The following is a 16,898-nucleotide window of genomic DNA, read 5'->3' on the forward strand; positions in this document are numbered from 1 at the left end:
CCTACTTGCATCATAGTGCCTTTGCTCATGCTGCTTCCTACTCTTGGAACAGCCTCCCCTTCCCAGCGCACCAAATATCTTCACTCCGTCTTTAAATTCCTCTTTAAAACTTACGGTTTTCAGCCTAAGCTTGTGCCTCAGTCACCTGCTCATCATCTCTTGCTCTAATTGTTTGCAGTGAGAAAAGAAAAAAAAATCAACGCTCATAAACAGCATTCCCCACAGAACATGAATCACGCCTTCTCTATTTGTTATAACCCTCCTTCATCCCTTCCCTCCTTCATCTTAGCCTGTTGTCATCATTTCCTCTGACTGTCTAATTTAGATTGGAAACTTGTTGGCATCTGTGTATGTAAAATTCACTTCCACATGGCATGGTCTCATACTTATTGGTTCACCATATTGTGTCTTTATTCGGGCTGTCGATTAATTGCAGTTAACTCACGCGATTAACTCAAAAAAATTAATTGCAATTAAAAAAATTAATCGCAGTTTTAAACACACTGTTAAACAATAGAATACCAGTTGAAATTTATTAAATATTTTGGATGTTTTTCTACATTTTCATATATATTGTATTCTGTCTTGTAATTGAAATCAAAGTGTATATTATTTTTGATTACAAATATTTGTACTGTAAAAATGATAAACAAAATAAATTGTATTTTTCAATTCACCTCATACAAGTACTGTCATGCAATCTCTTTATCGTGAAAGTGCAACTTACAAATGTAGATTTTTTTTGTTACATAACTGCACTCAAAAACAAAACAATGTAAATCTTCAGACCCCACAAGTCCACTCAGTCCTACTTGTTGTTCAACCAATTGCTAAGACAAAAAAGTTTTTTACATTTACAGGAGATAATGTTGTCCTCTTCTTATTTACATTGTCACCAGAAAGTGAGAACAGGCATTTGCATGGCACTTTTGTAGCTGGCACTACATAGTATTTACGTGCCACATATGCTAAACATTCGTATGCCCCTTCATGCTTCGGCCACTATTCCAGAGGACATGCTTCCATGCTGATGACGCTCATTAAAAAAATAATGTGTTAATTAAATTTATGACTGAACTCCTTCAGGGAGAATTGTATGTCCCCTGCTCTGTTTTACCTGCAATCTGCCATATATTTCATGTTATAGCAGTCTTGGATAATGACCCAGCACATGTTGTTTATTTTAAGAACACTTTCACAATAGATTTGACAAAATACAAAGAAGGTACCAATGTGAGATTTCTAAAAATAGCTACAGTACTCGAGCCAAGATTTAAGAATCTGAAGTGCCTTCCAAAATCTCAGAGGGACAAGGTGTGGAACATGCTTTCAGAAGTCTTAAAAGAGCAACACTCCCATGTGGAAACTACAGAACCTAAACCATCAAAAAAGAAAATCAACCTTCTGCTGGTGGCATCTGACTCAGATAATAAAAATGAACATGCGTCGGTCCGCTCTGTTTTGATCGTTATCGAGTAGAACCCGTCTTTAGCATGGATGCATGTCCTCTGTAATGGTGGTTGAAGCATCAAAGAACATATGAATCTTTAGTGCATCTAGCACGTAACTATCTTGTGATGCTGGTGTCACAGCGATGCTCTGGAACTGCTCCCTACGAAGCCAGTCAGGACTCTGGGGAAGTCTCCTCTCTGGGAGCAGCCTGTCTTCACGACACACAGCTCACACAACTTCCACCTTCCTGGATCTGACCTCGGAGCATTCAGCATCCTCTGCCCCTCCGTGTGCTTCCCACAGCGAGTCCGCCCAGCCGGGCTCCTGGGGAAGCCAGAGGGTCCTGCACCCCAACTTCGCAGTCAGATGTGACTCTCAGCCAGCCAGTAAAACAGAGGTTTATTAGATGACAGGAACATGGTCTAAAACAGAGCTTGTAGGGGAAGAGAACAGGACCCCTTAGCTGGGTCCATTTTGCGGGGCAGTGAGCCAGACAACCACGTCTGCACTTCACTCCATGTCCCCAGACAGCCACAAACTGAAATTCTCTCCAGCCCCTCCTCCTCTGGGCTTTGTCCCTTTTCGGGCCAGGAGGTCACTTGATTCCTTTGTCCTCCAACCCTTTAGCTCTCACCTTGCAGGGGGGAAGGGCCCAGGCCATCAGTTGCAGGAAACAGGGTGTCGGCCATTCTCTGTGTCCAGACCCCTGCCCACACTTGCCCTCTAGGGCTGTGCAACGATCATACACCCTTATCCCACCACCTAGGTACTTAAGAACTGCATAGGGGAAATTGAGGCACCCCCCACAATATTCAGAGGAAACATTAAGAACAGTCCCACTTCATCACATCCGGCTACAACAGTGCCAAGTGAACGCCTGTTCTCACTTTCAGGTGACATTGTAAACAAGAAGCGGGCAGCTTTATCTCCTGCAAATGTAACCAAACTTATTTGTCTGAGCGATTAACTGAACAAGAAGTAGGACTGAGTGGACTTGCACGATCTAAAATTTTACATTGTTTTATCTTTAAACGCAGTTGTTTTTTTACATAATTTTACATTTGTGAGTTCAACTTTCATAAAGAGATTGCACTACAGTACTTGTATTAGGTGAATTGCAAAATACTGTATCTGTTTTTTTACAGTAAAAATACTTGTAATCAAAAATAAATAGAAAGGGAGCACTGTACACTTGTGTTCTGTGAGAACATAAGAATGGCCAGACAGGATCAGACCAAAGGTCCATATGGGCTGTACATATAGACTGTGAACAATAGCAGTTTATATAGTAACAGGCAGCGTCTGACATAGAGTTTAGGGCTGGAAAAGACGTGCTAAGTTAGCTAGTGCATTCCCTCAGCCCTATTGGACAAAGCAAAATTGTTCTCCTTAATTTATTGTGATGAGGCTTCCACCACTTCCCTTTGGGGACTATGGCACAGTCTAACAGACCTATCTGAGCACATGGCTTCGTGTTTAACCCGGTACCAGAGACCACTGAAAAGTTTGATAGAGGAAACCATTACCAAGACACAGGTTTCTTGATTGCATCAGGAAGAAGCAAAGTTTTATTGGAGACACTTTTTCAGCAGAAGGTAAATTACCAACAACCATACAGATTAACTCAAGTAAGTAATTATTGTGATTAGACACACAGAGCATCACAGATTGGAAGAAGCAAATATCATGATAGGCAGGAAGGTGGACCAAAGCTCGGATGGGCCCCTTAGGATACTAGTGTTGGCATTAGCAGCGATGAGTAATTCTGAAGAGCTCTTCTCCATGCTCTTTGCAGAGGTGCACAGTGAAAGTGCTGGCTGAGCTCTCGCTTTGTCCATGGATGGGTCTTTGCTCGGTGGGTCTTGCACTTGAAGAGGCCGGTTTCTCTTCTTAGTCACAAATCTTTCTGCCGTGCCCTGGAGAGGGATAAATAGAACCATTACTTTGCTTAGAAAGGAAGTAAAACTCTTCTCCCTCACTTGCACCATTCATGATTCATAGTGAGAGAGTCACAACTGCATTTGATCCTGTTTCTTGACAATACTCCCCATACCATGCCACTGTTGTATCACCATGTCCTACCAGACTCTCCAGTTGCCTTACAACAGGGTCCTGAAAGGTGAGCTACAGCACCTCATAACCACTTAATAGAGAGTGGGTTTGGCAGCTTCTCTCTTGCCCTATTGGTAAGAAGAGGACCAAAGAAACATTTTCCCTTACACGGCAAGTCAGTTCTTACCTTTTAGATCACCAGGGTGGCAAGACGTGACATGGGGCAGAGAGTGGGAAGATGAAGAGTAGGAGTGGGACGTTTTAATGACTGTTCCTCCTCCTATTCCACCTCCTACGCCAATCCCTCCATCCGAGCTACTGTGACAAGGAAAGAATGTTCAGTGAATGAAAGAGAAACCAACCTTACAACGGCATGTAGGTTCAGTGAAGCCATGTGACTTTGCCTGTCCTCAATCGCTACCAGTCCAGCAAAGAGCCAGGACCTGGCCAGCACGCCTCCCCAGCACCCTCACTCCACTTCGTCCACGCAGAAAAGCAAAAGCACATCACTACAGGGCGAGTCATTCTCCCCACTAACTTTGCCCACAAAGGATGAATTAGTCATAGGCTGCCATTGCCAATGGGCTTTTTAAACAGGGTCTGCTGACTCCCTTGCTTCCATATCAGGAAAATCTTTGCCTAATTATTTATATCACTTGTTTCACAACAAAGTGGAGTTGGGGACATGCCAGATGCTTGGGATAAAAGAAGGAATGACCTGGACTTTTGGCAAAATCTCAGACTGGGTCTTTTATGCAGGTTTGAAATACTTAGGTTAATCTCTTGTTACAATTCTCTCTCATTTTCACAGCTGCCTCTGCACCCGCTGCTTCTGTCTGGAGCAGAAACGGCAAAATATTGCAATTAATCCTCTCCTCATGGTAGTTGTTGCCCAGCCCATACCAGGAAGCACACAACAATACGAGATGATGCTATATCGTAAGATACAGTATTGGAAGGCACCTCATCTCATTAGAAGTTCTCCATTCTGTAGACCCACGAGGAGGGAACAAGGTTTGGCTTAAGCTTTGGATACTTATCTAAACTAAATCTCCACACTCTCTGTGATTTTAGATCTCACACATTGCACAGATCACAGCATAGGTGTTTTCTTTATGCCTCGCTGTATCTGTAGTCTACGTACACAATGTCACGCTGTCCTCCTTCCAGCAGGCAGCGGTAAGTGTGAATCTCCTGCTCCAGTCGACATTTGACATCCAGGAGGACCTTGTACTCGTGGTTCTGGGACTCAATTTCCGCTCGCAGGTCAGCCAGTTGCTGCTCCACACAGGTGATCTGTTGCTGTAACTGGTACAGGTGGCTGTTGTAGCGACTTTCGGTTTCAGCCAAAGAGGCTTCCAGGTTGTCTCTCTAAGAATTGAAGCAAAAGACCCACATGTACTTTAGCCATGCACTAAATTTAACCCATTTTGATGCAGAAAGTTGAGGATTTCCAACGCAAAAATGAAAGCAAACCATTGCTAACAATCGATTTGTCAGTGATTTCGTCACTGCTACATAGAGTGCCAGGCCAGGCTGGTCCCTGTCAGTCCAGAAATTCAGACGTCAGTGTGTCACAGGTGAGATATCAATGGTGACAACATCACATACCTGGCTAAGATGGGCTTGCAGATCAATTTCCAGGCACTGCAACTGACGTCTAAGTTCAGAGACCTGGCTGTTGCATGACTCAACCTCCTGACTGCTTGTGATGACCTCACGATTCACCTCCTCAATCTGAAAACCAGAAACCCAGAATAAAGAGCTTCAGAGGGATTTTTTTAATTGTCAGGTGAATCTAGTGAATGTATAAAGTAGCGGGTAACAAAAGATGTAAGATAGGCAGGGGCTGGGCAAGTTTTCTGCACACTGGAATCAATCTCATCTATTGCTTGTAACTCCCCTTGCTATTCTAATGCTAAGACCCCTCACAACTTCACCTGTAATTCTCTTCTGTCCTAACTGACAGGCTTGCCCACTGTTCCAGCAACACACCTCAATAATGACATATAGCAAACCCCATTCTTCCATGAGACACATACACTGTATATGCACAGGGCCTCCATCCCCTGTGCACCTGGTCACTATACATCTATGCTGATGACGTTTAGAACATATGATACAGGAATAAATTCCTCCCATGGCGTGCATGTGTGATTCCGAAATAGCTCCTGTACTTTTGCTTGAGAGAGTTACAGTTGTGATGAATTTACCTTGCATTCATACCAATCCTCAACCTCTTTGCGATTTTGTGCAATCATTGTTTCATACTGGCATCTCATCTCCTCTAGAATTTTCTTCAGATCTGGGCCAGGACAGGAATTGACCTCCACACTGACATCACCAGTGGACTGGTTTCTCAGACAATTGATTTCCTGCAAAGATAACCCAGATCAGCTTATTTAAAAAGGAAAAAAACGTGAGTTGAGTTTTCTGGCAAGTGAAAGCAGCATGCCACTGTCAGTGAGCCTCTACATCCTGGGGCCCATTTCTGACAGTCACAACACTGTCTCTGATGCATCTTCTCCAGTATACACCCAGCTCTGATGGGGAAACCACAGCTGATTTACAAGCAAAGCTCCACAGTGAGCACTTCTGAGGTAAAGAAACAGTGGGTGTTTATTGGTTTGTAAGATAGTTAATCACAGCAAATTAAGGAATTCCTGACTATTGCTGGAAAAATGGACATTTATTATACTTCATCTTCACCTGGGTCTTTGTGTTACTTTGTGACCTGGAGCCAGCATGAGATGTGTTTTCCTGTGATAGCCACATCATGCTGTTAACAGATTATGTTTTAATAACAGCTACCATTTTTGTGTGTGTCTGTTCTATACTCCAAATACAATCAGCCCATTTCTACTGCCGTTTTTGACAAAGAAGTCATTCCTTAGCTTAAATTAGTCTCAATGTGTTGGTTCTTTTAATATTTTTTCCATTAATTCTTATGTTTTAAGAAAGAGGAGCTTGGTTCAGTGGTTGGAGCTCCTGATATACTGTTCCTCGATCTGCTCCTGAGTTTTCAAGTGATCTTAGGGAGACACTTCTCTTGATTATTCCTTAGATATCCTGGCTTCACAATAGAGAGAATAATGATAGCCTCACAAGGGTGTTGTTAATACTGATTCATTTCTTTTTTGCTAAGAAACATTTGCACTGTTTTGAATTAAGTTCTTTGGATGAAATATGCCAAACAAGAGAAAAGTAATCAGCCCATGACAAATCAGCTGGAAGATTTATCCAACTCACTGCTAGTGTCTGAGGTAGCTCTCTCCCCTTTCCCTTTTGCAGAGCCCAGGAGATCCCAGAAGCTTGACATTCCTTCTTAAGACTCAACTCCTACATTCCTCACAAATCTTAGATGGCTGGACCTGAGCTCTTGAGCTGCTTGTGACAATTATTCCAGCACAGGACCCGCCATCTTTATATTTTAAATTAGAATGAATATGATAGGCAACGGGATTTGTGAAAGGATAATATCATCATAATGCAGATTATTATTAATATTCTCTTGATCATAGTTGTAGTCATGCCCTGGTGTTTTAATGAGGATCAGGTCCCCACTGCTGTAGTAAGTAATGTACAACATTTTTAAAAAATCCATTTAAGGGAATGAGCTCCTACCTCCTCATGATTCTTCTTCAGACAACATAGCTCTTCCTTCAGGCACTCAAGCTGCGCCTCCAGGTCAGACCTGCACAGGGTTAGTTCATCCAGAACTTGGCGTAAGCCATTAATATCAGCCTCCACACTCTGGCGAAGGGCCAGCTCAGTCTCATACCTAAGCCATGGACAAAAGAGACAGAAAAGTCAGCCTCTGGCTGAGCCCACCATTAAGGATTCCTGCACTTTGGTTATGAATGGGTCTGGGTTTCCCTTCTTTCAGCTTTACCTTTATATCTGTTGTTAAAGTATAACACACTACGTCTGCTGCCTAGTCTATCTGTGTGTTCAAAGGCAGCATGTGATGTTTGGTTCATAAAAGATCTTCTTCCTCAGCTGTTTTTTTGTCCCTCTCCTCTCGACTGGAACTACTACAAAGATGTCACACACTAATTTTTTTTCACTTCCCCTTGGAAATAATCTAAACCCTTTTCTTTATTAAAAAATCCATGTGCCAAACTCTCAGTTGGTATAAATCTGCATATCTCCATTGCCTTCAGTGGACTCATGCCAACTTACATCAGTTGTCCCTATATTTTAGTCCGCTAAATCCCACAAGCAAACTCTTTATTGCCTCAAACACTCTGTCCTGGAAATGCCCCTATTCTGGCACCTCTAGAGTCAAAGACCGAAGGCACAACTCAAAATCTGAGACCACTGATTATGTGTCATTGTTCCCGAGTGCTCCCCCATTGGTCTGTCTGTATCCATTGTTTTTTGTTTTCTAGTGGGATTGTTGGTTCTTTGAGGGTGGTGAGTGTCATTTTGTTCTGTGTTTCTACAATGCCTAGCAGAATGGGGTCCTGGTCCATGACGTGGCTCATAGGTGCCATGATATTATAAATAAGTAACAATAATAAAATGTCACAAAAATACCACCTGTCCTGTTTTGGGAATTCCACTAACTCTCCATTAGAAGATACCTTAATTTGGAAATAGGATACGTAATTCTTGGTTGGGAGTTTTCTTCGTTTGTCAGTTTGTAAATAGGACATGAGGAAACAAGAGGAGAATGACAGTGTTTGTCTGGTACAGAGAGGTACTCACTTCAGTCTGAAGTCATCTGCTGTCATCCTGCTGTTATCAATGTTCAGAATGATCTTGTTGTTGTCTAAGGTAGCGCAAACAATCTGGAAAAGAAGAGGTACAGGGGATTTTCAGTCCTGAAGTCTCTTCACTTTGTTATGCTCAGTGTCACATTGCAAATTTCAGTCTTTTTACTCTCCCAGTATTCAAATTCAGACAGATAGGAAGCACAGAAAATTTCTGATCCAAGGAGAAATGTTTGAGAAATATCCGAGTGCGTGAAATGAAATAGGTGAAATGCATAAATGTGTAAAGACATACAGTTAAGATGCTAACAGTTTTGTAATGATAATTAGTGGTCTCTGGTGCCTACTGTAACAAACCTCACATTTTCAAACTTGGTCTAGAGTTCATAACTATGAATTTATGTTTTTCATCGCAAGACTTACATTACAGCTCAGCATTTAGCAGGTATCTCTCTCCAGCACCCTGTGATCTTGTCCGCTTTCTTTTTCCTATCTGACTAACTTTTCTTCAGAATACACTTGGAAAATATTTTTACAAAAATTAAATTGCCCATTCAAAACTCTTGGTGACAAAATATTCTTTTTTTCTTATTGTTCTTTATGAGAATATTCCCCTTCCCTAACCTCACTTCTGTATACGAGCTCAAAGTTTGTTGAAATAGAAATGAGATTTTAACTAGAATCCAGGAAAAGTGATGACAGGATACAATGTAATAATGAAGATAACTCAGTGGCTTAATGAATGAATTTCTCTTCTCATCTCCCTTTTGGGTATAAATATATTAAAACATCCTGTTAGAAACTTCATTCATGAGGAGTACTGACCAGGTCCAGATTGTTCCCTGCATATGTAACCTTTTTCTCTATGTGCAAATCTGGTCGAGAAAAGGCAAATTGTAAACGGACTCATGAGTTTTCACACCCTCACTCATAGTTCATAAAAGCAGTTGCCTTAATTTATGTCTGCAAAGAACATTTTACAAAAGTGAAATATTGCCTCTCACAACTGCACTGGGATCTTTATGTTGAAAAAACTGCTCGTATGGACAGGTGTCGGGTTAATTCGGATTTAACGCTGCTAAATCCGACATAAACTCGTAGTGTAGACCAGGCCACAGGCTCAGAGGGAAGCTCTTTCAATGGGGAATGCAGCCAAAAAAAAGTCACCTGATTTTGAAGATCTTCTATTTCCTTATAGTAGCAGCTGTAGTCCTTTGGTACACCGGACTGTCCATACTGGGCATACCATTCCCTGATTTTGCACTCTAAGGCAGAATTTTCTTCCTCCAGGCATCGCACCTGGTTCAGGTAAGAAGCCAGGCGGTCATTAAGGTTCTGCATGGTCAGCTTTTCATCACAGTTGGCAAATACGCCATCTCCACAAACACCACCACCACCAAAGCCACCACTGACTCCACCACCAAAGCCAACACCAACTACACCACCAAAGCCACCTCCATATCCACAGCGGGTGCTGCCACCACTGAACCCAATGCTGGAACAACCTCCATAACCGTATCCTGGGAGACCTGCTCCTAAGGCACCTCCATAGCTACCTCCAGAAAAGCTACCAGCACTCAGTCCCGCTCCACAACTCGCTCCACCACTGTAACTTCTACCCGAAAAGCCTCTACCGCTGCCTATCCCATAGGAGCTATATCTTCCAGAAGAGATGGAAGAAGTCCTTCCTCCACCACCACCTCCAACCACACAGCTACCACCACTACTCCTCCCTTTGGTAGAGAGAGTAACAGTCTGCTTGGTGCTGCAGCTCATAGCGACAGCGATTAAGAGTCCAACCCAAAGCCCAAAGCAAGAGGCACAGCTTGATATGAATTCAGACTGCAGATTTTCTATCCCCACAGATCTCTATTTATACCTTCCACAATGGGTGTCACCAGTTGGGTGTTTCTCCTTCCCGTGGGGCTAGCTAGTCTTGCTGTTTGTGCCAAGAATAATTTCCCAAAGGCAGTTTCCCTCAAGAAACCCAGTACACAGGAATTTAAGTTACATGTCAGCAGTTTGTTTCAAAAATACACTTGCAATGATGTTTTATGAATCATCAGCTCTTCCTTATGATGAAAACTTTACAAGAAGAAGTCAGAAAAAACACTGCCCTAAATTATATACAGAGAAGAAATAATGCAGCTTATTGCAACAGAAAACTCTTTATATATTGTTATTTTATTTTAATGTTTATTTTGTCTTTAATAAGCATGTTTTTCATATGAGATGCTGCAGTGTAGATATTGATGATCAAAATAAATGAAGGAATGAATAAATATGGAGTCATGCTCCGATAAAATGAAAACCTCACTGTAGAAAAATCTTTCACAGCATTATATAAATATTCAGGTCTGCTCCTTGGCACAGTGACAGATACTAGGTCCAGTACACTCCTAACAAAGCTCTGAGAGCTTGGACACCACTACCGCTATAATATACAGGGACAAACTAAGAGGATTCAGAGAACTGGCATATTACCCAAAAGGGCAGTAACATTTGCCCAAGAGGAAATCTTAATGATGGGATGCTTTTCTCTTCAAGTGCACAAATGCACACATTCTCTAATAGATGGAAATTTACAAGCAACTATTAGTAGTAATTGTCCTTTGTCTCACAAACAACCAATTAGCCCTTTAAGGGAGATGTTATTATCAACCCTCATTTATATAGACTGTGATACTTTAAGATAAGACAGAGAGGGTGTCAGCTGCCACTCTAGAGGAGAGGGGCTTCTTTGCGAAAGAGTTAGAACTATTTACATCCAGCCAGAACCAATCAACTCTGGACATGCAATACTTGTCAGCATGAGATATTGTGCTAGGGTTCTGGAAGCCCTAACATGGAGAATTAGGAGCAATCTGGAACTCTCTGTACAAGGAGAGCCTAAATAGTATTGCCTGAATGACAGAGAAAGAGATTCCACATTAGAGAGAAGAAAAGGAGGACTTGTGGCACCTTAGAGACTAACAAATTTATTAGAGCATAAGCTTTCGTGAGCTACAGCTCACTTCATCGGATGTGAGCTGTAGCTCACGAAAGCTTATGCTCTAATAAATTTGTCAGTCTCTAAGGTGCCACAAGTACTCCTTTTCTTTTTGCGAATACAGACTAACACGGCTGCTACTCTGAAACCTCACATTAGAGAGGACAGGGTTACGGAAAAACTACTTGCTGTTGTGAGCACCTAATTCTCCAAGCCCTTCTCCCCTGGAAAATAGTGTAAGATTAAACTCCTATTCACACTTCTCAAACCATCTCATATTTACTGGTGGGATTAGCTGTCTCTTCTAGGCATTTATATAGCTCCCATCACCACAGGATTCCAAGTGCATCTCAAGTGTTTATGGATTTATCCTCATCCCATCCATGTGAGATAGGATACTATGATCTCCACTAACTGATTGATTGATTTAGATTTTAAATGATTAATGGGATGCTTATCCAAGGCTGCAGGCACCCTGACACATTCATTAATTATATAGTACATGGAAATCCCAGCAGCATTAGAATATTTCTTCCAACAGGGTAGAGGGATGAATACAGAAATGACTTGCTCCAGCTCCCAGAGTGAAATTGTGGCTGAGCCAGGAATTGAACCTACAGCTGCTGAATTAGGCTACAGTGCCTTAAACAAAAGCCCGTCCCTCCTTCAGATACGAGATTCAGTCCTTCCCCACATACAACTCAGCAAAGACTCACTCATGAGTAAGTAGGAAAGGGTAAGGAGGAAAACCTGATTTTCATCACTTGCATTGTGGAGTACAATTGGAGTTAGGGTGAGGATCTGTGGATGAAAAGACATTAATATAATGATTCAAGCTTTGGTTGGGCTGTGTAAGATATCTGAAAAATGATTCAGCCACAGTCCACAGCAAGTAGTATTTCTGATGAAGTTTCATTCCGTTTCCTCTTTCAGGGGTATCGTTTTAGCACTGCAGAGTTCCATTTCTTGCCAGCACATCCTGTTGCCTGAATTATATGCAGCACAAACAGAGGTTCATTGTCAATTTTCACGTTCAGTATTTTAGGAAGATCTTTGTACGTTTGTAATTAGCCAAAGACTCCGTTGCTTGACATACGGGCCATGCCATGGATCAGAGAGGGAAATGCATTTATGTTTGCTCCTCATCTCATTAACTCCGACTCTCTTCCTCTCTGTGACAGCAAACTTGCATCGTCATGTGTTACTGTTTTTCCCACCAAAATGATTACTTTTCTGCTGCACCTTCCCACCGATGGCTTTTTACAACAATGGGCAGAGTTAATTTTCAGGACATCTCTCTCTCTTTCTCTATCTGGTTCTTTTGTTCATCAAAAGTCCACTATAGAATATTTTCTCTAAATGCCCTGTTTGCTCCATGAGGAGGGTGTGTCCAAACCAGCAGAGCTTTCTTTCTTAAGCATTGCTTCCGTGATGTTTCTGCAACCTTGTTATACATGATTTTATCTTGTCACTTGTCATAATGACCTTATACAATTTGCATAATAGCTACCAGGCATCATCTATTAAATTTTTCCAGTTCTTTCATGTGCAAACAGAGAGTAAGTTGGAAGTCAGTACTCTGCGGTAAATGTGGACTTTAATTTTTGCATGTGGGAGGGTGTGGGATACTGTGCTGATTGCAGTTTTAGTGTTGCAACCCTTCAAATTTAGACCATGCCTTTTTATCAGGCTACTGATTCGCTGGTCGGTAATGACTATGTCTGACAAAATTCCAAGCAGGTAAATTAAATCATTACCATGCTGAATTTGGCAACACTGATTGTGGTCCTAGGTCTTAAATATGCCTTCCAAGGTGCCAGTTTTGTACATTACTTCAGTTTCTCTCACACTGGTGTTTAGTTCGTAGATTTGAGTTATCTCAGCACATTTGTTAGTAATGAATTGGAGGTGTGGTAGAGGGTGTGCAACAAGAGCAGAATCATCTACTCTTAGAAGTTCATCCTTAGCCTCCTTGATTTCTTTTCTGGAGGGTTTAATCTGCTTGCAGAGTCTGCCGATATTTCACGATGCAATAAAAATTCCTGCCATTTACATCGCTGGGGGTGTCATAGATTATCATGGCAAAGAAGAGTCCCAAGACTTACATTAGGGAATACCAGGAAGACTGAAGTGGGAGCAAAAGCACAGCCAGTTCACCCTCCTTTTATTCTTTCTCGCTGGGATCTGTGTGCAGTGATGGATTGGAACAGGAGACAATGCCCGAGCCTGCAGCAGAACATGGAAATGTACTGGCAGAGCACTGTGAGAATGTGGGAAGTGAGCAACAGAGCTGGACTATTTAAAGTGCTTCAAACACCAGACATTAAGGTGGTCAGTCCAATGCAGGCAGATAATAGATAGATGATGTGTACCCAACTTGGTGTTTCTTCTGAAATGATTCTTCAATTTGTATTTAATATTTTTTTAAATATTGTATAATACATTTATAATTTGTCATTCATGTGACCACTTCACAGCATACAGCATTCACAGCCATTGATACTAACACAGTATTAGACTAGGTGGAGACAATAGACAAGAAGAGGGGTGAAATATAACTATTATTTATTGTTATTTCTATTGCAGTAGCATGTACGGATCCCACACAAGTAGAACAGCCCTATTTTACTAGGCACTGGACAAACAAATAACACAAGGACTGTCTCAGGCCTTGAGAGCTCACAGCCTCAGGGTTGGTTATTGTCATGGGTGTTTACACTTACATAAATCTTTACAAATATTACAAACTGTACAATAAATAAATACAGAAAAACATCACAAAACAGACTTATATGGAGAATTTAGAGTATCTACATCATACCATAAAATACACGAGTATTCAAAAAAATCTAGACTCCACATAGTCGTGTATAATTATTTTCAACACCCAGTATTTAATAGATGCTTATTGCAAACAGTTTGCACTCCATGTAGCTAGTGGTCTCCTCTTGATCTCCTCATTCGCACCTTGTAGCATCTGTTCATTTGTCCCTACAGAGATTTCTTTTTGATGATGCTGTAATCCGTGTTCATTTCTGCTCCTTCATGAATGGGCTGGTGATTCTGCTCCCTGTAGGAGCACAATTCATTTTACCCACAACTGTTGGCATCAATGCTGACTGCTTCCCAAGATCCATTCTGCACTGAGCCTTGAGACTCCTTCCTTGTGCTCTTTCCACACTCCTTGCTTGTTCTTCTCTTTGTCTTCTCCTACTTGCATCATAGTGCCTTTGCTCATGCTGCTTCCTACTCTTGGAACAGCCTCCCCTTCCCAGCGCACCAAACATCTTCACTCCTCTTTTAAATTCCTCTTCAAAACTTACGGTTTTCAGCCTAACCTTAGTCACCTGCTCGTCATCTCTTGCTCTAATTGTTTGCAGTGAGAAAAGAAAAAAAATCAACGCTCATAAACAGCATTCCCCACAGAACATGAATCATGCCTTCTCTACTTGTTATAACCCTCCTTCATCCCTTCCCTCCTTCATCTTAGCCTGTTGTCATCTTTTCTTCTGACTAATTTAGGTTATAAACTTGTTATAAACTTGAGAACCCCCCGTCTGCAGGCCTTGCTGAAGGCCCGAAGCAGGTACTGGGGTTGCAAAGGGGCAGCCCAGGGTTAGCCAAAGGTAGCAGGTCCAAACCCTCCTTGCCAATGATGAGTGGCTTACAGACTGTAGTCTGCCCCAGTGAGTGGGGGCTAGATGGTGACTGGCAGTAACCACTGAGGCAAGGTGGGGATAGAGGGCGGGGGGGTACTGCAGAGGGCAGAACCCCGAGGTAAGGGGCACTGGGGTCTGGGAGGGACATGGGGGCCTGAAGTAAATGGGACACTGGCCTGCAGAGGGCACTCCGGAGGCTGGAGAGCTAATTCCCAGGATGACCCACAGGAGGCGCTGCATTGGTGAGTCATCGCGTCGCTACATGCATGTTGTCATATATTTTCCTTTTGGCTTTTATAGAAACTAAATCCAGTCTGCCCATATCTAGTGCCAGTTTACGCCACATAAATGAACGGAAGGAACTTGATGAATCAAACCTGCTCATTCCACTGAATTGACTTGGACTAATAATGTTACAGGTCTGTAGATCTAGACAGGTATGCCAGCGAAGCCATCTATATGTGTCTTTTCTATCTCCAATATCTAAGAGTCTACACTCTGCAGGGAAGTTGAAAGTTGTGGAATGTTGTCCACAGTCCTGTCTCACAACGTTCAATGTAGCCATCTGTCATAAGACACACCAATGAATCCAATCTTTCCAGCTTGCTCATGAATCTCTCACACCAGAACCACGATGCTGCTCTGAGGAAGAAGAGAACTTATCAAAATATTTATCATGTGAATCTTTTGCTGTATTATTCAGCATCTCTCAATAATTCAGTTGGACCCACCTGTCTCCCTGAAGATTTTTGTAAATACCTCTCTACCCTACTCTTCTTTGCCTGGTAGCCTCCAAAGAAAGTACCCTGACACCAGTCCACTCCTTCCTTTCCTGAATAGATATTTCTGGGAGCTGTAGGTTGGCCAGTCTGTCAGCTACTGCCTGGAATAAATAGCTTTGCACATGGTTATCTTCCATTCTACAACTGTTGAGCAGGTTTTCCTTTAGGGCAGGGGTTCTCCACCTTTTTCTTTCTGAGCCTCCCCCTCCCCCCGGCAACATGCTATAAAAATTCCATGGCCCGTCTGTACCACAACAACTGTTTTTTTGCATATAAAAGCATTAGTGGGTAGCAAGCAGGGCAATTGCCCAGGGCTCCATGCCACAGGGGGCCCTGTGAAGCTAAGTTGTTCAGGCTTTGGCTTCAGCCCCGGGTGGCAGGGCTTGGAGTCCTGGGCTTCAGCACCAGGTGGTGGGGCTTCGGCTTTGTGCCCTGGACCCCAGCAAGTCTAATGCCAACCCTGCTTGGAGGATCCCCTGAAACCTGCTTGCGGCCCCCCAAGTCGGCCCCAGACTCCTGGTTGAGAACTACTGCTTTAGGGAAGAGACAGCTAGAGGAGTCCAATTACCGGGGAGGGGGAATGCAGTAGTGTTTGCTTTTTGGGCTCCAGCTCCTTCTTTCTTGATTAGAGAAATACCATCTATCTTACATAATACAGCTTACTTGGAAATTTGATCTGTCACATGGTTCCTTAGTTCACCACATTCATTTGTTTGCCCTTGTATCTCCCCCCATGTTACAGTCCATCTTTTCCTGTGTTTGCTCTATTTTACCCATTAAAAGTTCACTCTTCAGCATTTTCTCCGGCAACCTCTTGTCATCCACGAGGAGAATGTGTCCAGTCCTGCAGAGCCTGGCTTTCCAAAGTATTGTTTGTCCTGTTTGGCTAAGTTCATCTTGTCACCACAAATATATAATAGCTTGAAGGTGCTCTTGATTATTTATTTTCAGCCCTTTGTGGCGCCAACAATACCTTGGCTATAATTAATAAATGTAATATATGCTGCAGCTACACTGGCAAATTTAGGACATATAACTCACAATTATTGCACCTCCATTAGTGATGTCAATAGTGAGACTGTAGTGTAGACAAGTCTTATGCTCTTTTACCATCAAGTTATCTAACCCATCTCTGAGCAGAATTAGATGACACTCTGATAAAAATGTCTGTGTTTACACTACAGTCTCTGCTATTGCTGTCACTGGTGGAGAGTAGAAATGGTAAATTGCAAGAATTGCTGGTCAAAAT

The 16,898-nt window shown here is 42.3% G+C and overlaps 1 protein-coding gene across 1 annotated transcript; it reads right to left on the reverse strand.

Moving 5' to 3' along the window:
• Window positions 1-2,989: 2,989 nt before the first annotated feature.
• On the reverse strand, window positions 2,990-10,063 carry LOC119848853 (keratin, type I cytoskeletal 19-like). The gene is made up of 8 exons (XM_043503503.1): window positions 9,387-10,063; window positions 8,215-8,297; window positions 7,129-7,285; window positions 5,718-5,879; window positions 5,116-5,241; window positions 4,649-4,875; window positions 3,692-3,822; window positions 2,990-3,368 (listed from the first exon to the last, which is right to left on the reverse strand). Exons 1-8 carry the CDS (start codon window positions 9,993-9,995, stop codon window positions 3,343-3,345), a joined length of 1,521 nt encoding a protein of 506 aa, XP_043359438.1. The 5' UTR covers window positions 9,996-10,063; the 3' UTR covers window positions 2,990-3,342.
• Between the last annotated feature and the right edge of the window lie 6,835 nt (window positions 10,064-16,898).

This window comes from Dermochelys coriacea, chromosome 27 (genome assembly GCF_009764565.3).
Source record: "Dermochelys coriacea isolate rDerCor1 chromosome 27, rDerCor1.pri.v4, whole genome shotgun sequence".
NCBI classification, from domain to species: Eukaryota; Metazoa; Chordata; order Testudines; family Dermochelyidae; genus Dermochelys; species Dermochelys coriacea.

Bases quoted from the DNA above. Each gene is read 5' to 3' on its own strand.
- LOC119848853 (XM_043503503.1), bottom strand. From the start codon at position 9,995: ATGAGCTGCAGCACCAAGCAGACTGTTACTCTCTCTACCAAAGGGAGG. The intron at 4,876-5,115 runs GTATGTGATGTT...TTCAATTCTTAG, and splicing joins TGCAAGCCCATCTTAGCCAG to AGAGACAACCTGGAAGCCTC. The intron at 3,369-3,691 runs GTAAGAACTGAC...ATCCCTCTCCAG, and splicing joins CCACCCTGGTGATCTAAAAG to GGCACGGCAGAAAGATTTGT.